The sequence below is a fragment of the Camarhynchus parvulus genome, chromosome 1 (genome assembly GCF_901933205.1).
Source record: "Camarhynchus parvulus chromosome 1, STF_HiC, whole genome shotgun sequence".
In the NCBI taxonomy this organism is placed as follows: domain Eukaryota; kingdom Metazoa; phylum Chordata; class Aves; order Passeriformes; family Thraupidae; genus Camarhynchus; species Camarhynchus parvulus.
In genome coordinates, this window is record NC_044571.1 from 99,196,572 (window position 1) to 99,224,571 (window position 28,000).

At 40.1% G+C, this 28,000-nt stretch overlaps 1 protein-coding gene across 1 annotated transcript; it reads right to left on the bottom strand.

Moving 5' to 3' along the window:
• Positions 1-2,993: 2,993 nt before the first annotated feature.
• On the bottom strand, positions 2,994-27,993 carry ADGRG7 (adhesion G protein-coupled receptor G7). Its single transcript, XM_030947709.1, is given in 22 exon segments — positions 2,994-3,110; positions 3,766-3,840; positions 4,426-4,582; positions 5,213-5,332; positions 6,747-6,828; positions 8,417-8,608; positions 8,611-8,777; positions 9,985-10,098; positions 11,412-11,448; positions 11,451-11,546; positions 12,348-12,422; positions 14,335-14,436; positions 14,534-14,652; positions 14,963-15,018; positions 15,493-15,559; positions 15,561-15,637; positions 18,407-18,526; positions 19,294-19,351; positions 19,353-19,401; positions 27,694-27,759; positions 27,762-27,843; positions 27,967-27,993. Coding segments are annotated over 22 exon segments (2,055 nt in total).
• Positions 27,994-28,000: the final 7 nt, after the last annotated feature.

The following is a 28,000-nucleotide window of genomic DNA, read 5'->3' on the forward strand; positions in this document are numbered from 1 at the left end:
ACACCCTCACACCCTCTTCACACTCCTCTGTCTGGCATTCAGAGCTTGTCCCCTGTAATATATGTTATACAGCAGTTCATGCTTAAGGGGAGAATGTGTAAAATAAAAATTGTGAAGAGAACCTAGCATCCAACGAGGCTCAGACCACGAGCAACGTGGAGACAGATTACTACACTGGAATTACAAAATTCCTGGTGGCAGCAGGAGAACAATGCCTCGTTTACTAATAAAAGAACGTGGCCAGGCGCGGAGATGGGCTTTCTCGGAGCCACCAAGGAACACCGAAGGGTGATCATGGCTCTGTAGATACCATCAATCAAGATAACCGAAGTTGAAGTCAAGGAACATATAGCTGAATACACGACTTGACATGACATGATCAGCGCTTGGTACTACTCAGCAAAAACAGCAATTGTCCAGCCCTGCACAGTGAAAGAAATCTTCGTACATATGCAGGGTTACAAAAGAAATCGGGGCACCTCTGCCTCAGGCATAACAAAACTGTATAAAAAAGCAGCATTCGTGAACAGAGGGGAATCGGATGTGATGGAGGTTGGATCCAGGTTCACCTAGCACCGAACCCGGGCTCAATGCTGTCTCTTTGGCTATGGGTTTTGAGGACCATATTTTGGTCGCGAAAATAAAATCTTTCGCATTTATTAATTTAGATTTCTGGCTGATCATTTATGTAATATATGTTAGAAATAATTCATACTATCAAAGAATGTATTTTATAAAGATTGTGAAATCCAAACGAGTCTCTGACCACAAGCAGCCTGAGAGGCGGATGTTTATTCAAACTCCGAAATAAATTCCTGGAGTCGGCCAGATAACGATCGGCTTTCGACTGATCATTTATAACAATTCATAACACCCCTAAGAGACAAAAAACATGAATCTGCAGCTAATTTCCTGAGTTTTGTCAATGGAAGGTGTGGGAATGGATTCCTGAGGGTGCCTCTCCCAGAGCTTCTGGAGCTGGAGCTGGTGTTGCTCGGGGATAGTTGGGATTTCTGCTGCCCATTTTCGTTCAGCACTGAGGCCGCGCTGTGCCCGTGCTTCCCAGAGGGGTGCCATGCAGAGCTACCGAAAGCACAACTTGTGCTTAGTTATTTCCTGGCTTTAAAGATCCCACTGAAAAGACAGCTTTTGCTTTAATAACTGTTTTCTGCCAGGACGAAAAAAATGTAAGAGTTGTTTAGTTTTTTGTAGTATTTGTCCTTGCTGAGAGCTCTGTCCCTGCTTAGAGGAGGGTCCAACTAGCAGTAAGGAGATTGAAAATGGAGGTGAGAATTTGAAATGAAAGTGAGAGAAGATGAACACCATACAAATTTTAATTCTAAACATTTCAAGGAGGAGGAGGGGCATGGTTCAGGAGGCTTCTTTGCTAAACTTTATGAAGTATTTAGAAAATATTTGAGTATTTTCAATGAAAAAATCTTTGCTTTAAAAAATATGGGAAAGATCCAGAAAAGTAGATGTTGCCATCCATTATACTTTCTGCCACTTGTATTACATACCTTTGTACTGATGATTCAGTCCTTCTCCAATCCATTTCTTTATCAAAGCAGGGTTTCCAAAGTGTTAACAAGAAACTTTGTGATCCCTAAAGCCCACATATCACAAACAATACCAAAGTTCACTACACTATGAAGATAAATATATTCCACGTGTAGATACAAGCTGAACTATTGTTCCTGTAATAATTTAGCATATTACCTGAAAAAGATAGTTTTAATTTGTTCCATTTCTGAAATTAGGATTCCCTAGATGAAAGAAAAAAAAGCCATGAAATGTATAACGGGGGGGGGGGGGGCTTTATGCTGAAAGTGTTCTGTATTCAGCAAGAGATGTTCAGTGTTGGCAATAATAGCATTTTATTCACATCTGAAATACTTAGGGACAGGATGCTAAATTAGTAAAAGAAGACAACACTTCCAACTCTATACTTCAAATTCTTTGTAGGTTTTTGCCTCGTTTTTTGGGATAATATGGAAATAATATTTCTATTAGTTTTTAAAAGAGGTGTTCAAAATTAAATGGGATGTTCTTTAGAGAATAATTTGTTCATGGAGAAAAAATATCACTTATTAGAAAATATTATCGCTCATTTAAGGAGTCATCCTCACAGTGCCTAGCAGTGTTCTACAACACAATCAAGTATCATCCTTCCTAAACCACACAAATTTCCAAAGGAAAATTTCTGAAAGGAAATTGGAGGAATTGACAAAATCAAGCATTTTACGTTGGATTTACAAATAAAAAATGCATGCCTGCGGTTACGTGAACTTCCTATAAAAAAAAAAAAAGTATGAACTACCTGTCCTAAATAACTTTTAATGACCATCTCTGCTTTTTCTGGAGCAGTAGTGATGAACTTCATCCTTGCTTCTGGTGTGACTGCTCTTTTTAGAGGTGTATCAATGCTCCAGTACACTTCTTTTCTGCCTCATAAGTCAGCATGGATTTCTAAATCATGGAGGACTTTTCAGGACTGATGAAACACTTGTATGAAGACACTCAGAAAGTCTCATGTGTAATGCACAGTGCATTTATAGTTGCTGCTTGTTGATATACTGTTTGGTTTCTAATTAAATTGAATTTTTACTTCTGAAAGGGAGAGGAGAGCTGCAGTGCATTGGCCATGTCTAGTGGGCCTGGAATATACAAAGGGCATAAAGAGAGCAACGTCTGTGTGTCTGAGCAACTTCTGAGCAACTGTGCAATGTCTGTGTGTCTGTACTGGAGCGTAAAGCTGTCATTAGCTCAGTCCTTGCCAAGACCTTGGAGTACAAGCAGCACCAAGAGGCTCGGGTGCTGCCCGGCTGCTTTGCAGCCACATTGTCCTGCCAGCACATGGTCCTGCTCCTCCCTCCTCGTGGTCTCAGCTTATGATCTATTTCCAGCTACCTGCAGCTGGAGAAGTGTGTCCGTCATTCCAGGTACCTGCGAGAGCTGTATGAAACAAACCAGGAGCAATGTGGGATTGTATTTCATGGATTTGCAGGTTTCCGGTTCCGGTTAGGGAAGGTAGACAAAGAAATATTGTCTGAAAAAGTCTGGGTTGATATGAAAGTTTCCTGTGAATGCTTTTCAGGCTGTGATTTTGAAACATTTTATGTTTTTTAATACAGTGGTGTTGGTACCTGGAAAGTGGGAACACTTTGAAAACTTTTGTCCTGAAGAGTGATGTTCTGAAAATGAATACAAATCTGGAGTTCCTGTAGGGGAAATGAAAGTGTGGACTTATTTTGCTGTTAAAACCAGAAAAGATTAGTCAATGTGACAATTCAAAAAACAACTATAAAATTATTTTTGGTAACTGCTAACAATTACATCAAAAACTTGAAATAAATGAAGTACTTTCAAGAGGAAAATGAATCCATGTAGGTGATTCCCAGCTATAGATGCCTCATTTGCACATTGTAATGGATTAGTTAGCATGTGTCAGGAGCCTGTCTCAGGATCATATTATTATTCTCATCTGGATAGGATGAAGATAAGACCTGGCTGAGGATGCCTAAGCATTAAATGTGGTGTGCCATATCAGCACTTCAGTCAGATTCAAACAAAGGGAATAAAGACTTTAACATTTCTATACTGGTTTTCTAGATTCTCATTTCAAGGATTAAACAGGAGAATCTTGAGTCAAAAAAAAAAAAAAAAAGGAGGCTCATGTTTTTAAATTAATGGATCTCTGTTTCCTGCTCATGACTTCAGTTTTAAATCCTAGGCATAGTCTGTCCATCAGTGTGGGATGATCACCTCAGGACTTTTTGCACAGAGTTTACAGATCTGATTGTCACTGGTGTACAGGCACTCCATTTTCAGTAGATCAAACTGACAATAAAAAGCGTAATGTCTGGGGATTTCACATATTTCTAATTAGCTGTTTTATAGAAAGTAGCCAAGGGCATAATAATGAAGGATCCATTACTCCAGGTACTTCATATGCCTTATATGAAGGGATGCATTTATAGGAATGCAAGGCCAAGAATCCAGCAGGGCAGTGGGGGGAAAGAAGAGGCAGAAACTTTCCTGAAGACTTTTTTTCAGTATCACTGTGAAAGGCCTCAAGCCATGAAGCTCTTTTTACTACCCTGGGACTCTTTCCAACATCTATTGCAGAGGAATTTTTTCCTGCTATTCTTTCTGAAAATAATTTTACATATGATTTGGTGTAAAAGAAGCCACCCAGACAGAGCAGTCTTTTCAGTGCTGACCTTGAAATAAAATCCCACCTTGATTTGTACAAGGGTAAGAGTTTTATGTGTGACAAACCAGCATTCATTTCTGAAAAATAATCTGAATCCCTATAACTGCTCTCTAACAACTTCCCACCCTATATCAAGCTGTTGAAAAAATAAGTCCAATTTTTGTTTTTAAATCTCAATTATTAGTCTCAGAATTGCTAAATATGCTGACCTGGGTAGCATTCAAAATGCAGAACTGAAAGCTGAAAGCAAGACTTATTTTTTCATTGCTTATTAACATGAGGTAGCCAATCATCCAGGTGATCCCAAGCACTACCACTACAGAGATAGCGCTAATCATATTTTTCATTAATGAATCCTTTTTATTCCTAGAAGCACACACACAAAATTTTATTAAATTTTTCTCTATGCCATTTAATATCTGAGTTTCAAACTTTCTCTTTTTTTCAGGGCTATATTGCAAAAAGGTATTATTAAAGTGAGTTGAGAAGATACACTTCCCTACATTTGTTTGATGTATCATTCAGAGAAGAAATCCAGAAAAAATAGATGTAACCAAATTTATCAGACTAATCTGTGTTTGGAGTATGCAGCTTGTATGTATATGTTTTCAATTTAAAAAGTGAGGTTTACCAAGGCAATTGAAAATTAGTATGTTAGCTATTGTAAGTTTTTTAGAATGCTTATAAATTCATCCAAATGCACTTAATTTTCAACAGACGAAGTACCTGCCCGTGAAGTTTCTCTCAAGCCTGAACAGACTCAGAGATAAGGTATTTTGTTTGCTCCAACCATGAAAATTGTACTTAAAGAAATGAAGAAACAGTACAAAGTTTTGTTGAATGGATAAGTCCCATGGAATTAATAAAATGAAAGCAATCCTTTTTTAAATAATCTAGTGTACACTGAGGGCTTGTGACATACAGTCTATGACAATACATGGAGTGTTGATGTAAAACTGAGCAAGCAAATCTGCTTCAAGCTGCTCAAGAACTGGCGTGATGTTTGGCTGTGCTGAGAAATTCATCATTCTCGGTTGGACCTGCTCTTCTCTCACTTTTAGGGGTTTAAATTGGGAATAACTGTCATTGAAGTTGAGTGACACTGCAATCCAAAAAGGGGGACAAAATACATTCATTGATATGCACTTGAACAAAGTCTAACCCATTGTAACAAATGGAATTCATTTTCTGCCTGCTGAAAATATATATTTCTTTAAAATAAAAGATTTTGTCAAAAATCTGAGTTTGTGACAAGAAGGTCTGAGCTGGTGACAAGAGACTGAGGAATAAATTTGCAAAAACATGACCACCATCTGGAAGGGAGTTTGTGTTTACATTTCCTGAACAAGTCTGCTTTTCTTTCGTATCCTCCACTATTGCCAAGGTGCATTCTAAGCCTGATAGCCTGCTTTGGTATGTGGGCACTCCAATTAATACCTATTCCAGAAACACAGGGCAAATAGGAATATAATTATTATAGCCAGATTTTAAATACATGTGAGGTATGTATATTTCAGTACATTAGTTTAATTAATTTGTTTAATGTAGGTACTGAAATGTAGTTATGCACTTAAGTGAAGGGGTGGAGTATCAGTTAGGCTGAGGGTGTCAGCAGTTTGCATTTCAATTCACGGAGGACTGCACAGTCTTGCAGGAGGATTCAAGGCAGATGTAGATCCAGTACCCTAGATCCTTAGTAAGGAGAAAATGTGTTTCTTTCTAGTGAATATCTAGGTTGAGTAAGGAGTTTTATTTCTTTTGGGTACTTAGAAGTAGTATGCAAAGTAGTATACTAACATGTCTTGGTTTGGAAAGACAGGTGTCTGCTAAGGAAGGCAGGAGCCTCCCCTGAAATGGAAAATGTAAACCCCCTCCATCCAAATTGCTATAAATTTGAAATTAAGGTACTCTCTGGGAAAAAATGTGGGAGCAGGAATAGCAGCTCTTTACTAGGGAAGAAAATAAAAAGATAAAATAAACAATGCAGTAAACTAAAACAACACTGAAAGAGTCAGAACACAACCTGACACCCTGTTGGTCAGGGTGTTGGCAGCAGTCCAATTGGAATGGTGGCTGCAGTGCTCCTGGAGTGTCAGGTGTGGTTCTGTTGGAACAGTGATCCTGTAGAAAGATGTAGTCTTCCTCTGAAGATCCAGTGGAAGAGGCAGCTGTTTCTCTGGGAATCCAGTGGAGAAGCTGTGCTGGTGTTCCAGAATCTCCAGATTATACCTGGGTAGGAGTGCTTGGCTCCTCCCTCTGGGCAGAGCATCTCACAATGGGATGTTATAGTTCTTATCAGTCATGCAGTGACATTCAATAGCCTGTTATCAGCAGATGTCCCCCTAGAGGGAGGAGTGGTTGTGGAAGAGATAAGGAAAACTGCCCAATGAACAGAAGAGAACTGCCACACAGATGGCAAACAGAATACAATTTCCTTGGCAATCCAGGACAATACATCTAGAATTGTATTAATAATAAGCCATCACAAAAGGTGTGGGATAGCAAGTGTTGTAATAATATGTGGACTTAAAATTCTTCGTGTTATAAGTTTAGAGCTTTTCCTTCCCTGTCAGTAGCTGCAAGTGTTATTGCAACTACTATGGCAGGGATTCCTAATTAATAAATGAGACATTAGCAATTTATTGTTTGGTTGCACAGGCATACCTCCCTTCCACACAAATAGCTTATTGCCTCCTGACTTCCATAGATTTTAAGATCTATGTTCCACCTACGTTGTACTAAGTTAAAGGGGATTTCTGTAGCCTAGACAAAGGGCAGGACTGAGGGTTGTGAGCAATATTTTTCTGAGGACAGCTCATATCCATGACTTGCTGATTTTTGCCAGCAAAGAGCTTCAACAGAGCTTCCTGAGCCAACACCTGTGGTGACAGAGCAAGCCCCCTCCTGGGTTGTAGTGGGCTCCCGTATCACAACTGTGCAACCCTATGTTCTCGTCAGCAGTGAGAAACTAGTTTAGGAACATATTGTATCAAACACCTTTGTATTTCATACCAGACTGATGCAGAGTGTAACTTTTGCCCTGCAAGAAGCTTGGCTGTCAGGTTTGCCTCCTCAATCCCTTTGCTTCACTTCTTGTCTTCTGCACCTCCTGCCTGCCAGTTCACACTAGGTAGCACGTCTCGTGGGGAGGAGCCTCATGCAAAACATTTTATCCCGGTAATAAACATGCTCCTTAAAGTCTATTCCTTCTTCATCCCTAATAGAGACCTTGCAGTTTGCCATGCACTGACTGTGGTCTCAAAAGAGATCCAAAAGCAGTAAGTCAGAATCATTGTGGTTTGGACGTGTGTAACTTGCCACAGGACACACAAAAGGACATAATGCTGTGCTGTCATTCAAATACCTGTGGAGGGAGCACAGTGCCACGTAGCCAGGCAGCATTTGCTGAACTTTTTCTGGTTTGCATGTGCAGTCCGAATTCTAAATGTTTCCGAGGAATTGCCTCTACAAATGCAAGGCATAATAATGGAACAATAAAGGTTGAAAACTGCTTGGTGGGTGCCATCAGAAACAATACAATACAAAAGCTGAATGCACAACATGGAAAATACTGGTGCCCTTGTACACTGTATTAGAAGAGTTTCTTGAAACAGGCTGAGATTTTCACTTTACCTTGCCAGCATCTGTCTGAATTTTTCCATTGTCTGGGTAAGTTCTCTGAAAGAGAAAATGAAACATTCTCTGAAAGTGAAACATTCTCTGAAAGTTACCTTTCAGTTTGCAGTGTTGCTTCTAACTGCTGTACTGACTTTAGAATGTGTTCTTTGCTTATTAATAAATAATATATCAAAATAATATCAGGCAGTCATTGCTTTTGGATGTATTCAAAGCTCTGGCTGGGAATCACTAAATGAGGAATTTAAGTCCATATATGTGATCACCATGACTGAAAGATTTTTTACTTAGTTGGCAGAAACAGATTGTTGAATGCTTGATTACTGTGAAAATTTATCCTGCAGTGACCAGGCTATCAGTTTCAGTGTTTTATCAGGTCAATGAGAACAAGCTCAGGTTATACCAGTAATGTGAGCAGCAACAGGAGATTATTAGATCACATGGCACTAACCCAGAGACAGAAACACTGATTCTACTTGCTCTCTGCTGATCTCCTATCTTTACAACTCTCCCTGAATGTACTCTGTACTATATAGGTGCCACATGGAGAACTTTCAATCTTGCCCCATCCAATTACTGACGTAGTTATGAGGAAATGTCCAGGCAGTGGCTTCGTGCCACTGACCAGGAATAAGTACAGCAGTGCAGAACTGAGTGCTGACCACAGGAATGTTGCCAACAAGAAGTAGTGCAGCAGGACAGCCACAACTGTGCACCAGGAGTCTGTGGGAGTATCCACCCTGTCAGAGGTAAGGTGGTACTGGTGGCATCATAAGGAAGGTATTGCTGGTAGCATCTGGTGGTGTTGTTGGTGCACTTTCTGGAAGTATGGCTTTCAATTCCAGAGATGAAGATGATGTTAAAAACGAGCATAGAAAAGCAGAGACTCATTAACACCCACTTTATAGATAAGTTTTGAGTTTTCCTATTGGTAGAAATATGTTTAGGAGAAAAAAAAAGAAGAGAAAAATGAGAAAAATTCTCAAATGTTTTCTCATTTTCATTTATACTAAAAGCAAGCTAGAGAGGAGAAACTTTAATATAGACAGAAACTAAAACAATAACTTATTTGCAGAATTACACCATTGATTTCAGACAGCTTAACAAATCTATCAGTTTTAGGATGAGGCCTTGACTGACAACAGTTTGGGATGGCTTTTTTCCCTTTCTGCTCTTTTTGGAATCTTTTTCATCAGTGTTAAGAAGTAAGTTAGCATAAAACAAGTATTTCTAACCATTCTCCAGAGTTCAAGAGAATAATAAACCTCCACTTCCAAACTTTGTCCTATCTCTGAATCACAGAATCAATTAGGTTGGAAAAGGCTTCCAAGATCATTGAGTCCAACCTATGACCAAACATCACCATGTCAGCTGGACCCTGGTACTGAGTGCCATGTCCTCTCTTTCCTAAAACACCTCCATTGGCATTATATATAGTATACAAACACTATTTTAATCTTTTTATATATATAGATAACATTATCATAAATAAATACATTTAAAAGGCAGAGGCTGAAAGCTCCTACAGTCTTAAAAACATGAACCATGATGGAATTGCTCCAAATCTGCATTAGTGCAAGCAGGATGAGAAACAGGCATTAATCTATTATAACTTTAGCTCTGCTGGCATGACTTCCCTCACTGTTCAGAGGGGATTCACAGGACAGCATTAATCACAGGCATGTCCATCAAGAAAATTTGCTGCAATTGTGTTTGTATTAAGTCATTCACAATAAAACAGTAGCACGAGCTAGCTACTGCCTAGGAAAAGAGATAACTATTTACACATTGTAATACCAGTGTATGGGGGGAGGTCACACTGGTGGTGGAACACTGTGATACATTTTTAAAGTCTAGAATTGAGATAGTGAACTGAAAAGCTCAGTGTGTATCACAGACCTGTGTGCTCTGGGTCTGTGTTGTCAGGGCCTGACCAGGGTAGTGACAGAGGTGACAGCGAGTCCCAAGCCATGCTGTGTGGTTTAGCTATTTTTGAAAATAGCATTTGCTAACCAATAATATTGCAGTATGTTCTAAACTGGCTGCTTTTAATTGTTTTCCTCAAAATACATACAGAACAAAATATTGTAACTTAGTGTAAAATACTTGCAGTTTAACATCTTCCCTCTTACCTAGTGAGTATTTGAAACAAAATTATAATAACCAGACCAGCCATGGACAATCCAACACAAATATAAGAAATATAATCCAAAAGCTTTTCATATTTATATTTTATATGAAATGCCCAGAAAACCAATTGTATCAGTTATAGGAGATGATAAGAGATACATTTCTTTTTAAAGTTTCTCTTTCTGGTTGCACATAGGAACAATAATGTTTCAGTAAAGTTATGATCATTGCTAGCCACTGCCAGAATTTTTAGGTTCCACAGAATTATTCTAAACCCCCAAACTAGAGAAGCTTGTGAAAAACACCAACAAGAGATTTAACAATACCAATTAAATTTTCATCAAAATAGCAGATTAAATTGTTCATAATAAAATGCAAGGTGACACAGACTTTACAAAGCAGCTTTTAGCTTTTCATACTGGTGAGCATTGTGAATTTTGACTTCTTGGTCTAAGGTAAGATATTACAAATAATTATGAATTGAAACCAGTCTATGTTTGCATAGTGAGAATAAAGCAGCAAGTAAATGTAAGTGTATTGAATGAAACAGAAAATGCTGTTGCCTTTGCATAAACAGATGGGAATCTTATTTAAAGTATAGTCAGTTTGTGCAAAAAGGACATGCATAACATAAAGGGAAATACAGAAACAAGTAAATACTACAAATTTGGAAATGCTATTCTGTGAAGACAGTAAAAATGAACTCTGAAATGCTGGCACACTGAAGTTAGTGACCACAGATATGTGATTTTATCCAGGGTGTGCTTTGTTTTGAGAAGCTGAAATAAATACTGAAGGAATAACAAACATCAGAACTAGGCAGTCATTCCTAAATAGTCTTGTTGGTAAAAGAGGGCAATATATAAAACTTTATGGTTGAAAGCTTAATATTTACAGAGCGAGTGCTTTTATAAACATATAAGCAAAGGGAGTAGTTAATGCTAAATCCTCTGAGTTATTTACCAGCACAAGGGAGTGCCACAGCTAGCCCAGACTCCAGGAAGCTCTACTCTTCATCTGGGGACACTTCAGCCTTTAGCCAACCCCTCATCTGACCACCAGCTGCTCCAACAGAGGCGCAGAGCTGGAGGCTACAAAGGCTGAGCAGGGGGAATGAATTAGGCCAGCCCTCCCTTGCTAAGGAGCTGCACAAGCAACTGGGCACAGGCACAGGTCGTGTCAGAGGGAGCCAGGACTTGCCAACACATTTGGCTATTCAGCAGCTTGGGCACAACTTGCCCAATTTGCCAGATCTGCCAGAGGGCAGAAACAAGCACATGGGGACACTTTAAACTCCTGTGCATTCTAGCTTCAGTGCACCTATGCCCTCGTATTGCCATGCTGATCTTAGAGTTAGAGACAATCAACCAAACAAAAAAAATTAAACAGCCTCGGACTCTTCCCATTGAAGAAAGGACAATGCCCTACCATCAGAACAGCAAAATTAGTGGTGTGATTACACCTGCGTCGTTTACAGGGTAATGCCAAAAGTCACAGGCATGACCACACAGCTGCAGTTCAGATGTGTCATACCAGGGATTGGGATTGCAAGGAGAAAAAGTGGCTACAGAGACACAGAGATAGGCACCAGCAAACTGTGTGAACTGACAGTGATCTGATTTTGAAACGGGAGCTGACAGCTACTAAGCAATATGTGGGTTTCATAAACCTTGTGAATTATATCAATAACAGCACAATTTGGCATTTAAAACTTACTTTATGTGCCTTTCTCAGTCAAGATTGCCAATGAAATTACCAATTCCTGTGAATTATCCAAGTGATCAGGATTCAGGCTTCCACTGAGTAAGCATTAAAGCATTGCCATTTGAATTATTTGTTAGCCAAACAACAGCTTTCAGGTTTTGGTAGCACTGTTACTGCCAACCAGAGCTGAATCCACACTGGAACAGGAAGCAAACAATGATAAATGGAGTGGCCCTTCCCTCCCCTCCTGCAGCACAGTGGTGCTCCTGCACTCACGCACCAAATGCCATGCAGACATTTTCAAACATGCTTCTGCAGGGTACAGCAATTAGAACTACTTTTAATGAGCAACAAGCAGCTTGGAGTGCAAATAAGAACTGAACACAAACATTCATGGTATTAAGTAGTTCAATTAAAAATTATGAAAAAATATAGGAGTAAAAAAGTTTCAGTAATTTCCTTAGAAATGACACATTTCCTGGATCACTTAGCTGTATGGTTCTATGGTGATGATTACTGATCTGTCATATGTATGTGTTTGAGCTCAAAAACTTTTTTAAATATTGTAAGAAGAAACCAATTACTGTTTTCTGGAGAAACCATGCCAAATTTGAATACATATCATCTAAAAATTCAGGGGGTTTGGCAAATGGACACTCACATAGGAGAATTGTCTGCAAGAAAGCAGTAACATCTGGCATCAGTTCCTGGTGGAGGAAGGACAAAATGGTTTTATCTGGAAGTAGGAGTTAAAAGATAGCATGAAAAATGAACATTCCCCACATTAATATGTGTATTGGGCTGTGCCAGTCATGTTGACTTTTTTCTTGTTTTCCAAAATTTTGGATGTTTTCTGGAGAGAAAGACTGTCTGCCATAGACCTGGTTGTTTTTATTCTTGATACAGGACTAATGCACCCTAAGACAAATCCCCTCTGGTATTCCTATGACGTTTTATGGAATACACTTTTGCTCACAAATGTCCTAGTTTAGCAGCACAGAGTCAGCAGTATCAGCTGTTATATACAGAAGTTGAAGAACATTTTCTATGCCACTTGTTCTAAACACAAGAAGCCTGCACTATGCCCATGCACACATTCAGCATTTACAGATTTTTGTTTAGATGTTTTTCAAAATCCATATAAGTAGTTGAGAACACTTGCTATTCCTATGAATGTTAAGGGAGATCTTCAATTTTTGCTGAGGTGGAGTGTGAAAATAATTATTACCCTTCTCTCAATATCATTTCTGGAGGAAAATACTGGTAAATGAGAAAAATAAATCGTAATATATGCACGCAGTCCAAATGGCCAGACTTTTAATAACACTAAGAAATAATTACACCAGGGACATTTACTGTTAGTGCAAAGTCAGAAGATAAGAGACTGCCTGGACTTTTGCTTTCAGATCTCACTTTTTGACTGCCTGGGTTTTTTTTCCACACTTCTACCAAAGTAGAGTTCATCTAGGTGATTTAAATTGCTCATCTGAATTGTAGTTTAAGTGAGGAAGTAAAATCCTAGATTATATAATAGGCTTTGTTATTGGTCTTATGCTTTCGACTTAAGATCAAGAGAGGCTGATTTGATCTCTCTCTAATCTGATAATCAGGTGAGACTAATGTAACTGTATTTGTACAAAATATCACAGATGTGCACTTAATAGGGAAGAAATCTGTTGGGACTTCTTTTAAGACAAACTCTGGATTTGATATCTATCTGTCTTGAGGGGGGTGTTATGTTATTCTGGCATTATGATGAAGGCTTTGATTACATGATCATGCTGCTTTCCCACAGTATTGCTTTCTGAAACAGTGAACAGAAATGGCATGACCAGTTAATGAGTTATTCATTAATTTTTGTTGTCAGGGCTGGGTGTGTGAGGTTATTTGGTTTATCTCTTCACATATTTTTCTAACCCTGGTGAGAGAACTGAATTATAAATTTCTCTATGGGCTTGTATTCAAATTGTGTTCATCGTTATGATGTCTAAGTGCTCTACTAACCTCACCTTTGTTATGCTGTTGTGATTTCTCAGTGTTACTGACACTACCCTGAGAGATTAGGACAAGTCAGCTGGTTTCAGGTGCCTGGTTTGAAACTCTCGTGATATCAGAAATGCACATATTTGAAGAACTATAATCTCTTTTTTTTTTTTTTTTTTTTCTCTTGGTCAATACCAATTTATCCTCCAAGCACTGCAGAATATAAGTAATGGATATCTAGAAAAATCCCAAGTGAGTAATGCAATTTGCAGGTGTTAGGATGTGGATGTCCTGACTGACACCTGACAGCAATAGGAATTTTGGTTGAAATAGTTCATGTCTTCAGATTTCAGGCAAAGTACGTACTTGTTCTTGATCTCAATGTTTGTAGAGTTATGGTCAAAAATTCAACACACCCTCAATTTTAGAAAATAAAACACCTGAAAAAGTCACAGATACCAAAAGTATTCCAACCATTACATGTACATTTGCATTCTTCTATAAATAAGATTCTCCAGCTCATTTGATGTTTGCATTTCTTGTACCAGGCATCAGCATGCATAAAAACCAACCAGCCAAGGGTTTTTTCCCCCCAAAGGAGATTTTCAGTGAATATTCATTAAAAATTTTCCCAGCTGCAGTTTTCAAAAGAAGAAAGGGCTTACTTAAAATGTTGAACAGTATCTGAACTTCAGTACTGAGGTCAGCAATAAGCCCAGGAGCATTTTCCTGTATTTCTGGTTTTGTTGACTGATACTTTCCCAGTGCTTGTATCTGCAACAATTAGCAGTGTATTAATTAGGATTTATGATTCATAAATGTGTTCATTCTGTCTAGGTAAATCCAACAACACACAGGACTTACTTCTCTGTGCCAAAAACAGAATCATAGAGGAGCTTAATTTCAGTGGAGCAGACTGGATTGCAACATTGGGCTGTGTCATGTTACCAGTGAAAGAAAATTCCTCCATTGCCTTCATGAGGCTGCATCAAAATAATGAGTGGGATAAAAGTTATAATTATTTGTTATTATACAGCTACAGGTTCATTTCTGAGCTTCCTGTCTGATTTGGTTCTCCAGTGGGTAGTGCTCCTCATTTCCTATCCCCATCTTTTCTCTAAAGCAGAAGAATCCAGCAATGTTTATATTGGTGTGAATTGGGAATTACACACTGGAGTTGAATGGCAAACATATTTTGATTTGTTCATGAACTGCTTTCATCCTGAACCAGAAGGGGAAATGGGGAAATGCTGTTGACTTACATCTAAAGAAAATGGCAAAAGCTCAAGTTACCTGGTTATAGCATTGACAAGACTATTGTGGATGAGTTCTATTGCTGCCAGAGATGCCTGAATCAAGCAGAAAAAAGGCAATATTCAAATGTAGTTGAGTAAACACCCCATGTGCTACACACTGAATGGGCAAAGTAAGAACATTTAACAAGCATTGCTTGAAAGTACACAACAGAGTATAAAAGTAAAGGAAGCCATTCAAGGGAGCACAAACTTTGTGCCAATGGGTTCATAAAGCTACACTTTTATTAATTTAGTCAGTAGAGATTTAATTATTAACTTAAACATTAAATGATGCTCATATTAAAATTGCAGATGTACATCTAAACAGCTGATAAGTTTACACTCAGCTCTGAGAACAGACCCAAGGGTGATTCCACAAGTACATGCTTGAGGATGCTTAAATAACTCTGCTAAATGACAAAATTAATGCATTTGTTTGCAGTGTTATGTACAGTTAAGAAAAAGAACAATGTCTTTTCTGCTGGTGGAGGGGGAGACAGAATTGATAACACAAATATTAAGCCCCACAAGTCTTATTTTAGTCCTAAGAAGACTCATCTGAAAGTCTTCTGAAACATTTGGCTTTTTCATAATCTACAGCAGTGATGTTCTGTCTGGTCAATTGGTCTGTCATGGAGCTGAGGATTTGAGTGTTACTTGAAATAACTGAAACCTTCCTGGAGGTCACAGTATCAACCGGTGAGGAAAATGTCATTTAACAGAAACAAAAAGAGAAAAGGCAAGAGTCACCACTTCATAGCATTCTCACACAAAATAAAAATAAAAATATACAAGTAATTTGCCATCTAAAATCTTTATGTTAATGTCAAATTTGTGGTGTTTGCAAACTCTCCCTAGAGATTGTTTTCATGAATTCTTGGAGTATCTTGGGTTGGAAGGGAGCCCTGGAGGTCCCCACGCCCAACAGGGACTGAAATCAGGCTGTTCAGGGAATCACTTTGAATATCCACAACCTCCCTTGGAAAACTGCTTGTGTTTGAACAGTGTTAAGGACAAAAATAATATCTTATTTAAATGGAATTTCCTATATTGCCACTTAACTCTGTGGGCACTCATCCTAAAACTGCACACCTTGAAGAACAGCCCGGCCCCATTGTTCTCCCCACCTTGCCATGAAGTAGCAGCAGGACCTCTCCTTTGTCTGGAGGTCACTGAGTTCTGAGTCTATAAACTTCTCTGCACCTTTCATTGTTCCTTAAATAACCACAACAGGATTTGTTGAAAGGCCATCAAAGGAACTTGACAATTGTCCTCTGGAACAATCATGCCTCTCAACACAGGGTGTATAACCTGCACTGAGGACATTATCCTCACTTCAGTACATCATACAGAGTGTCAGCTGGGAATAACATAAAAAGAAAAAAGAAACAAAACCAATAAAATATTCTGCTGCTAGAGGTACCAATAATAATTGCTATACGTACTGGTTGGATCCAGTTTGAGTTAGTTAGCACTGAATGAATAGAGATTAAATCTCTGTAGCATCTTTAAAGTCTAAACACAAAACCAAGCTGAGGCACCTAGCTGTACCTTCATATAATATATGAAGGTATAGCTAGATAACAATGAGACAGAAAATCTGCCAGTCTTCAGGTCAAGTCATGTGGTTTTTAATCCCATCAATGAATAACTCTACTGAATTGCTTCAGTAACTGAATTGTTCTCAAATTATTTATGTTGGGAAGCTACCAAAATCAAGATTAATTCTATCATGAAGCTTTAAAGCGTTGATAAAACTTGGCAGGTAAGCAGGTAAGAAAAGTGAATGTCTTGCATAGGGAGGAGGAAAATTTGCATTTATAATTACTGGAGATAGTATTATTTGACTTGAAAACATCTGCATGTGCACGATGGACCAACAGTCCATCATGAACACCTGTGTTCACTGTTTGTGGTATTTGTTGGGTCCCCAGGATGAAGGAGGAATGAGGAATCTGACTCTATGTTCTTAGAAGGCTAATTTATTATTTTATGATATTATATTATATTAAAGAATGCTATACTAAAACTATACTAAAGAATACAGAAAGGATACTTACAGAAGGCTTAACAAGATACTAATGAAAAACTCATGACTGACTCCTCAGAGTCCCGACGCAGCTTGGCACTGATTGGTCATTAAGTAAAAACACTTCATATGAAACCAACCAAACAACCTGTTTGATAAACAATCTCCAACCACATTCCAAAGCAGCAAAACCAGGAGAAGCAATCAGATAATTATTGTTTTCATTCTTCTCTGAGGCTTCTCAGCTTCCCAGGTGAAGAAATCCTGGCGAAGGGATTTTTCCAGAAAATATGACAGTGACACACTGTTCTTGCTTCCAACTTCTAGCAAGACCTTGGATTCAAAATAAGTAATTCTATTTAAAAGTAATCAAAGCCTTTTAAACCTGGCCTCTGGATCACAAGCATGCACACCTCCTGCTCCCATTCCCCAGCTCCACAAGCTGCCCTCAGCTCACTAGATGGCAGCCCAACATCACAGCTCCCAAGAAACCCACACATTACTGATGGCAGCAGAAAAAGCATGTGTCACACCTTACTGGCACTGGAAATAGCTACTTATAATATTATATATTGCTTTGAACCGTTTAGTGAAGGCTATGTACTGGAAAAATATGATATTGAGCTCAAGGGTTTCTCAGGAAAGGATCCAAGCAGGTGAAGCATTGGGTTGAAGGTACAGTAGTCAAGCAAAAATGCATGAGGAAAGGACTTCTCTCACTTAAGGGGATTGTACCTGGTGTATTTTTTTTTCTTTTTTTCTTTTTTTTTTCAGTTGGGACTAGTGATAAGGAAGTGAAGCACAGAAGTAGCAGAAGGGAAGCAGTCACTGTAATGTGCATAGTCAAGGTCAGCTCTCCATGTTTTACAGATACAGCAGGGCTAAGTCTTAGAGATAGACTTAGGAGTTGTGGATTTTATAGATGGCATTAATGCAAGAGAGTTTGAATTTGTATTCCTGATGGACAGAAACGTTGACAGAATGGAAAGGCTTCACTCTTAATCCTCCTGAACTTGTTGGTATCAGTGTCACCCTCATGCCAGTCTCCCTTTTCACTGGTTTGGTACCCTGGGTCAGCATCGCGTCCACTCAGAGGCATTTGCTGTGAACTAGGAACCTGGCTGAGGAAATTGCAGGCCAATTAAGAAATGTGAAATGGGATGCTGTATTCAGGCAAACCCAAGCAAAATAAAATTATCACTGCTGGAAATTCAGGCCATCTGCAAAGCAGACACATGCCAAGAATGCCACTGGGAAAAGGCTTTGGTCATTCATTTTGCTTTCTGCAAAGTTTTGAGGAACATGAGATATGTTTCCTGCCCCAATTTTCTATTCCCACTCCCTGTTTTTTTTTTTTTTCACCCAGGACAATGCAGATTCTCAGAAACTGTTTAAGTAGTGATTTAAGATTACCTGTGATGCTACGGAGTCCAGATTTTCATTACAATTCAGAATTTGGAGAGGCTTTAAAGTAGGAATTTTCCTTTCTCTAGAGCACATCCAGATTCCTATTGGAGCATTACCTGTAATTTTCTAAAAGCAGCAAGATATGCATTTAGTATAGAAGTTCTCACACATTCACATGACCTCACTGGGACTTAAAACTGTTTTGTGGCTGTGATACCCTATCCAGTGTTATTTTCTGTTTGCTTGTAAAATTTTGTCTTTCAGTGTTACAAGTGACCATCAATTATTTAACTATTTGTTGTTCTTTTCAGAACATGTGGTTTACATTCATGTCAGAGGGGCTGCCATTCTTTATGTCAGATTCAGACAGGCTTTAGTTATATTAGAGCTGCAGAAATACATCTTTTAATTGGGAAGCACTGGCATCAGCTCTGAGCTGCCAGAAAGACTTTTTACATGTCCTGAAAAACAGAGTTTATTTGTCATGAAAGAGATGCAAAGGGCACGTGCAGCAGCCGTGCAGCCCTTACTCCTCTGCTGGGGCACTTCATGGAACCTCAGTTGATGGGAAGCATCCTGAATCCTAATGCTAAATTGTAGGATATAAACAGATTGTTTTACTATTAAAAGGCTGTTCAGGACCCTGTCTCTCCTCCCAGCCCCAGACGGGCACGGATCCATCTCAGCAAGTGTACCTGAAATTCTCTGCATTTGGGGTAGAAAGCTTTGCAGAAAAGTTTGTGCTCCTGAGCCCTGTGCTGCAGAGCTCTGGCTTCAAACACAGACCTCTCATCTGGTCTAATAATCCAACATGTTTCACAAACCTTGTATCAGCTTTTGGGAAATGGGAGCAAAAGGAAAGAAACACATACCAGTCACAGAATCAGGTGCACATTCCTTTTGGAGTGGCCATATTTACCCACTATAATCTATTCAAAAGTAAGGTTTTTATATTGCTTTCAAAATGTTCACTGTCTCAGTACTGTAGTCACAGAAATTAACTGCTCAGAAAGAAAAATATATTTCCAGATGAAATATTTTTTAGCATAAGGATCAGTTTCCAAAAATGAAATAGTACTGAGACAAGAGAAGCTCATTGAATATTTTTTTTGTAAATGAAGTTATCTAAACCCAAGCTTCTAAGCTGCCACAAGTGAAATTTTTGAAGTGAGTGAAGCCTTAAAAGCCCATACTTTTTGCCATTTCTTCTATTTTCACTGTTTTAATCCTAGAAATTCTGTAAAATAATATGAAGCCTCATCTTTGGTATCTTAATATCCAGGCAGAAATCAGACTTGGTAACCTAATGGCACAGAATACAGCAGGGGACAAAAATACAGACTTTTGAACAATTAATGGGGAGCAGTCCTTTGGTGACTCTAAACCATGATGGGTTGGATTTGGCTTTTGGTGCAGGACATTTCTGCCCTGCTGTCTGCTGGACTGGGACATGCTGAGCACCCAGACCCCACAGCTGGTACTGGCTACATCTAAAGGCAGCGTGGTAAACCCTGACCAGATCCAAAAGAGCAGCCTGCTACATTCTCATGTACCTTACTGCTATAATTTAACACAAATTTACCTCACAAAGCTGCAACCACTTGGAAAAAATATTGCAGCACACAGGCAGAAAATTTTTGCTTCATCTTAAGACTTGTAACATCCTGGTTTTGCTAACTTTTGCTGATTCAGGCCACATTTCAGCTGACTATGTCCCATTAGCAGGACTGACTCAAAGCATATTTATGGTCAGGGTCCTGAGGGGGCTTAGGAAACCTGGAGTGTTGTCTGAGTTCTGGCATGGGCTTTCATGTCAAGTTACTTAACTTTCTGTGCATCTTGTTTTCTGCAGGGTCTCAGTTTCCCACTATACAACGACACTTTCCTTCTACACAAATTATTACCAAAAAATAAGGATGCAAATTATTACCAAAAAATAAGGATGCAAAGATGAGATCTGCCTTACAGCACCATACCTGAGCCTTGCTTGCCAGAAGGTGGCTAGCAGGACAAAGTGTCTCAAAAATCTGGTGGAAGGAACCTCTGGAGGGCATCTAGGCCAATAAGAGGCTCCACAACCTCACTAGGAGATGTGCTGCAGTGACATGATACCTTTCTAAATCCAAGCATTTCTCTTCATGCTCAATCTCAGCATCTTAAACTGCAGTTTATGACTCTGTGTCTTGCTTTACCCTCTGTATTACTGAGAGGGTTTGTGTTTGATGGTCTTTGCACCTCCCTCTCAGCTAAAGGCTCTGTTAGCCCTGCCCTGAGTCTCCTCTTCAGCGCAGTGAACAAGTTCAGCTCTTTACCATGCATCCTGCAGGCCACCTGTCCAAAGCTCCTCACTGACCCCACTGTATCCTGCTGAACCCTCTCCAGCTTCCCTAAGTCTGGTTAACCTAGCAAGGTGGCAAAAGTAAGTTTGCATTTCCCAGTGGTGCCTCACCAGAACCAGGAAGGGCAGGGTGAAAGTGTCCATCAACCATCTCCCTCCACATAACACATCTGCTCTTCCACCTTGTTTGCAGAGAACCACACACTGCTGGCTTATACTGAACTTGGCATTTACTGTAATTCCCAGGTAGTTTCCAGCATGCCTGCTCCTCAGCCTCAGAGTTCTGGCTCTGCACCAATATCCCTGGCACGGAGATTGGCACTTATTCCTCTTGGACACTGTGAGGTTTCTCTTGGAATGGTCTTCAGCTTTCTCAAGTTCTTCTGCACTGGAGCTCTGCCTTCACTGTGTCAGCAATGCCTCTGCCCCACCCCAGGCTCAGTGCTGTGGGTGGACTTGTGAGAGGACCTGCAACTCCTCTTGTCATGTGTCATGGCCCAGGCTGTGGGTGAAGGCACTGAATGGTTCTGCCCAGCTATTGACCAGTGGCTCTGCTTTTACAGCATCCTGATCAAGCCACTGATTGCTACCCTTTGGGCTTGCCTGTTGAGTTAATTTTCAGCCCAGCAAGTTGTTCATTCACCCAACAGATGTGTCTTCACCTACCAAACAAGAACACTGAGGGACATGGTGTTGAGGGCATCTATAAATCAAAGTGTATTGCATCTTGTTAACTACATGCAGTTATTTCCTGTGGCAGACAGTCAGATTGGTCCTACATGTAAATCCATGGTGTTCCTGGTGATCTTCTGGTCTCTCATATGTATGGGAATAGACTTCAAGAGGATATGTTCCAAAATGCTCCTAGCACCTGAGGTAAGCCTGACTGGCTTATGGTTCCCCCAGATCTCCTTCTTGCCTTTCTTAAAGGTGAGCATAATATGAATCTTTTTCCAGTTCTCTGCGGCCTCTCTTCAACACCACAGTAGGTGACAGGAGCCCACAGGGGCATCAGCCAGGTCTTGAATGAATCCTCTCTAGACCCATGGATTTGAATACCTTTGTGATGATCCTGCTGTCCCTCTGAGGGGTGAAAGCCAAGAGTAAGTTACTATAAACACATATGCATTCAGACAAGTTTTTGTGGGTTTTTTTTTCTTTCTAGTTATTCAAGCCTTGATCTGAAAGTGGTTTGGGCTGGTTTATGTACTTATACTACTTGGTTTCAGACTTAGAAAGGAGAGTCCATCTGAAATAAAATTTTCCCACTGATGCAAATCCCAAATTATTCCAAATATTTTAATGTCATTAGGATCGCTCCAGATTAAAACAAAACAACACAAAACAAAACCAAAGCAAACAAAAAAAGACCCAAACAGAACAAACCACAAAAATAAAACCAGGCCCTTTGTCATGACTTGTGAAAGAAAATAACCATGACATAATGTAGAAAAGCAATGAACTATGAGCAAGTGGAAATTTTTTCATCATTGGAACAAAAGTAATTGGGTTACAAAAGTTGTCTACACTGTATGCCATGCTCTCTCTTCCTGGCAATAAACTGGATCACCTCCTCCATACTCCCAGTTCCTGACTGCCCTTTCTTCCAGCCTCCTCAACACCTTTAGCACTGTGATCCCATGCTCTTCATGCTCCATCACATCTCAGCCCCTCTCACCTCTTAGATCCATCTTTATATTTTCAGTACATAAAACATGCATCTCCATTTTGTTAGCTGGTGGAGAGGAGAAAAATGTCATGGATAGTTTATGCATCTTAGTGACTGGACTGGATTGCCTGGCCTCAGCCTCCTCACTGGTGGCATAATTCTCCTTTCCTTTTCCTCTTTGAGATAATTATAGGGTTGATCTCCTGTACCCAACTAGTGATATGTGCAAAACTCATAAGATTTTGAGACCTTTAAGATGTGTAACCACCTAGTAAATTAGTTGGAACTGGTCAGCAAGTTAAAGAAGGTGCCAAGAAAGTGGAACAACAGACAGATGGACAGTATAAACTTTCCTTGGGAAAACAGAGTAAAATTGAGGGTTCATAATTTCAGTAATGTTTGTTATGATTTCAAATTAATTATGCCTGTCCAAACATTCGTACCTCATGTATTTTAACAACTACAACTATTAAAATCCATTCTTTAAGGCAATTCACAGCAAATCAAATGCAGAACACTAGAGCAGTGACCAAAAGAAATTACAGAATCATCATAATGTTTTGTTTCCAGTGCTGAAATCCCAGCCATGATTATTTTATTTAAGCCAATGATTATTTTATTTAAGCCAACTTCTCTGAAACATTTTGCCCAAATATTCCAATCAGTCATGAACTCATACAATCTATCATTGTCTGTTGGATGTGCTGCCCATCCTGTCATAAGGGAAATAACATGGAAGACCTGAACTTTCCATCTACCTAGCAGTCCTCACCAAGAATATTTTCCTGGGTACACTGCAGATATTTTTACGTCCTTCTGACCAAATGTGTCACATCATTTGACAAAAGCCCAGCTGACACATGATCATGTATTTGTGTGCCATACTGGCCACATTGTGGGCTGCTGGCCTGGGGAAAAAGGAGCTGGGGATTTTTCCAGCCCTGGAGATCCTGCAGCTCAGTGAGCTGGCAGCCTCCCAGCACAGGGCAGTGCACAGATGCCATGCTGTGGCAGAGGGGACTGAAATGGGAGTCAACCAGGACAGCGCTATTCCAGGTGTAGGAAATTTGACTCATCCAAGACCAGTGGCAGCAGGAGCTGAAGGCAGGCATTGTTCTACAGGGTTCTGAGGTGGATGGTGTCCTCAAACACAGGGCAAATCCAGACACGGCAACACTGGTCACTGAGACCTGAATCAGATTTTCAAGTCACTGTGATCTTCTAACAGGGGAATTCAAACAAAGGCCAAATTGGCTAGAAACAGGCCACAGATTCTCAAAACCTGTAATGTCTTCCCCAGATGTATTATTCCTTTGAGGTGGGTGAAAAATACAGCCTCACCAAGCAATAAGAGCCATGGCACTGCTTGCAGATCCAACCCTGCTGAGCAGATCTCAGCAGCAGGAAAGGTCAGGGATCTCCCAAAGTGGAGGTGTTGCCAGAAATGGTGCCAGCTGCCTGTGCTGCCTGGCTTGTACTGACCTATATGACAAAGAGATCCCACCCACTCCTCTGGGCACAGACAGGCTCCATCCCCAGAGCTGCCTCTGTGGAGACAGAAGCATGGAGGTTCCATGGGTTCTGTAGTGCTGTGCAAATAAAGAATCAAGGCATGTGTGTGTGTATATATATATATATATGTGTGTGTGTGTGTGTGTGTGTGTGTGTGTGTATATATATATCTTCATCAATGGATATGTAAAATAATACATCTAGTTAATCTGATGAAGGAAAAAAAGAAACATGATATTTTTGAAGCCTCAGCTAAAAATGTATATATGACACATAATCTCACCCATATACTCGATCACTTGCCCCAAAAACCAATGACATGAATGTGGGGTCAAATCTTTTAAACATGAATTTGCATTCCCAAAACAATATAGGTGGGAAGAGTTGTGTGCAGATGCTGAATGAGCAGGAGTGTGGCCCTCCAGTCTACCAAAAGCTCAAACTGTTAAGTCCATGAAACACCCAAATTACTTTTGCAGGAATTCACAGGACCAAGAAGGCAAAACAAAGCCACAGATTCCTAGTGCTGAAGGGCCTGGCACAATAATAAGGACGTGGATAGTCACACATACAAGAATCAGATAAGGATGCTATGATTTAAGACAGGCATTATAGGATAAAACAGGAAAACCCCATGTCCCAAACTCAGCCATAGCTTCTATACTCACTTCAGGACAGGTGATGATTTTTATTCTGTCTTTGGGCAGAAATAGTGGGTTTTCTTTGAAATAGTCATTGAACCGGCTGCCACAGCTTCAGGAAACAAAAAGGCACAGTCTAAGCAACAGCAGAGAAGTTGAAGATCTTAGAAATTTCTGAATGTATTATGGTATTTCCTGTGTATTATGATATTTCAGAGCAAACTCTGAAAATCTTAGGTTTTTTTTAAAAAGAGACTGAAAAATCTTGAGTGGCTAAAGGGATATTCTGCTGCAGAAATTGCAACAGGGAAGGGGTGGGTGGACCTCAGTCTTGGAAAGAAGGATCCAAGAGCTGGGGGATCTCCACAGAGCAAGGTTTGCTCACAGTCAATCTCATCAGGTCCCTAAGTGAAGGATGGAGTTGGAATCCTTTCCAAAAAGGATCACAGTGGAAATTGCACACCCATGCACTGGGTGTATGGTTTCAAATAATGCAGAAAACTGGATTTGAGGACTGTCATTCGATCTGACATTTTAATGCCTGTGTTTTGAGACAAACTGACAAACAGAGTAAAGCCAGAACATTCAAAAGTAAACAGCACTGCCAGGAACACGTGTCATTGTATATTTCTAATGTTCTCACTGAACTAAAGACATTGCTTAACTTGCTCTTTAACGGGATTCATATAACTGAAGGATTATTGCAAACTATAAGGGCTGTGCCACGTGGCAGGGGTAAGTCTATTCTTGGCACTCTTTGCTCAGCCTTTGCTCATGTTATTGCTATTTAGCAGTTATGTTTCAGGCTGTCTCAGCTCCACATCTGCAGCCAGATGTCTCTGATGACAGTGGAATAACATCTAAGTGTAGCTAGGTAATGTCTGTCCCAGCCACCAGCTCTCCAAAACACATTGTCTCTCCATTGGAAATCTTACAGGAAGGAAAGGGAATTTTCTCCAGCAATTGGGATTTGTGTGGCCCAGATTTGTGCAGCCCTGAGCAGCTGTGGATCTGTGGGAGCTGGGTGTCCGATCCTGCCATTGTTGCTCCCCTGCCCAGCAGCACTGTCCCACCAGCCAGGCACTCAGTGGGGCTCATGTGGCACAGGAGTGACCCTGGGGCTCAGCCACCTCCCTGCTCCGGACTGGGAGCCTGGGCACCCCCAGGACACTGGGGAACCTGCAGCACAGCTCTGAGCTTCTGCCTTGCTGGTGAGCACAAGCCCGAAGCAGCCAGGCCAGGCAGGACCTCATCTGGCACCAAGGATCCCAAAAGCAGGGAGGGAGCAGGGCTGCCCTGCAAACGCCTGGACCCTGGGCTGCCTGCTGAGGAGCAGAGCCTGGGACAGCCTCAGGTGGGAGCAGTGCTGGAGCTGCCTCTGCAGCCAGCTGGGGCAAGGCTGGTGAGGGCCTGCAAAGGAGGGCGAGGAAAGAGAAAGGTGAAAAGGAAGACTGGGATGACACTCCTTTGGAAGCAATGAAGCAGAAAAGCAGGCAGCTGTGGGGTTAAAAGTTCACATTTACCCCTGGAGGTGCAGACAGAGCTGCCATGAAGCCATGCAGCAAAGGGGAGGTGACAGCAAAGGGGATCAGCCTTCCCTTTGCTTTCCCCGAAAGAGTTCCTCTGTAGCAGCGTGACACTTGCAGAACCTGTTAATGCCAGACAAAACTGTGCCTCTATTTACAGCTGCCTGGTAACTTTTCTTAGCCTACTGTTCAAGGTCTCATGAGGCTTTTTTTGTTTCAGAGAGAAATCTGTCTGTCACAAATGCAAATTTCTGAGCTGACTTATGTAGTCACACCTATTACACATGCGGTAACAGGCTTAAAATCATGGGGTTCTTCTGGTTTAATTTTAAGATTCAGAAAACATCTTTGTCTTCTAAGTTTTGCAGACATTAATCATGTCAAGAATGCCACTGATTGTTGACTGTATATATTTCTAAACTAAAATTATTAGATCCTTACATATTACCAGATCACCATGAACTACTGAGGGAGTTTCAATCAAGCATGGTGGGAACTGTTGATGCTGATACATGTGATTGAAGTCTGAATAAAGAAGAAACTCTACCACTATGCACAGCAAGCAATGCACCAGATGGGCATGGAGGTATTTTCCATGCCTGAAGTAGCTGCAGTTTAAATGCCTTCCTTAGCAGCTCGTTTGCCTGCAGCTGGGTTAGGCACAAGCAGAGGGATCCCTGTGCTGCACTGAGACTTATCTCCCTTCTCATCTGGGTTTGGCTCCATCGAGTCAAACAAAGGTCTGAGCATATACTGATATTAGCAAAGGTAGATTATTACTGACAGTAATAATTTAACAGTGATGTTAAATAATCACTGTTTACTTTTGTGTCCTTTCTTGGGCTAGGGAATTTTCAATCCCTACAAACATCTGATAAATCTCTTGAAGTAAATGTAACCTAATGAATCCTCATATAAACTTTTATTCAGGCTTCTTGGTCTTAAATCATGTCTGACTCTCTACTGGACAAGCAGCCAGGATTACTTGATTCTTTCAAAGAATTTTAAATATAGATCCATGTATAGTTTTGTGTCACTTCAATGCAGTGAGTATTTTGCTGAGGAAACACTGAGGAGATTTCTGCTCCAAGTTTGCACACAGAAATGTTTTACAAGAGTACATTGACCTGATTTTCAGATATAGGAAATGCAAGTTTCTGGTATGCTTTCAATAAATATTTCTACAATGCAAGTTGCAATGGAAACATGAACAGGTGCTATATGGATGCAAAAATACAAGCATCTGCAAAGTAAATATTTCCTTTTTAAGATACAATTTACTAGACTAATTAGAGGTTTATTTATCTCTTTTGAAAAATAAATCGAATTTCTACCAAAAGGGTGAGAAAATGTCAAGACATTTCTCAAAGTTATATCAACACATATTCCAATGAAAACACTCCAGAGATTGCTTGTCATCCTCTTCTGTTTTACAGCAGCATACAAAGTTTGGGGTACTTCTTTAAACATTGTTGTAAGAAGAAAAATATTTCCTCCTCAGAAGCATGAAACATGGATATAATAATGTTTGTCAGCAATCATGCTTAAACATTTAAGGCATGGAAAAAGAACCCAAAAAGTTCAAATGGGGTAAAATAATTTCTTACCTGCTTTGAACCTGAGGAGCTGCCAAATACACAGCACTCAAAGGGTCACAGTCACTACACAACAGTGACTCCAACCAAAATTCTGTCCCAGTGGGGTGAATTGTTGGCCACTGTCCCACTGGCATGTTGTAGTGCAAGCTGGCTGCAATGCTATGAAATGGTTATTATACAGTCATATTCTTGTTATTAGCCATTAACTACTTGTCTAGTGATAAAACTTTAACCTTTTCTGTTCTAAAAAAAAAGGAGTTTTGGCATATGTGTGTTTATTACCTCTTGGGGCCTGACTCTGCTCCTCATTATAGAT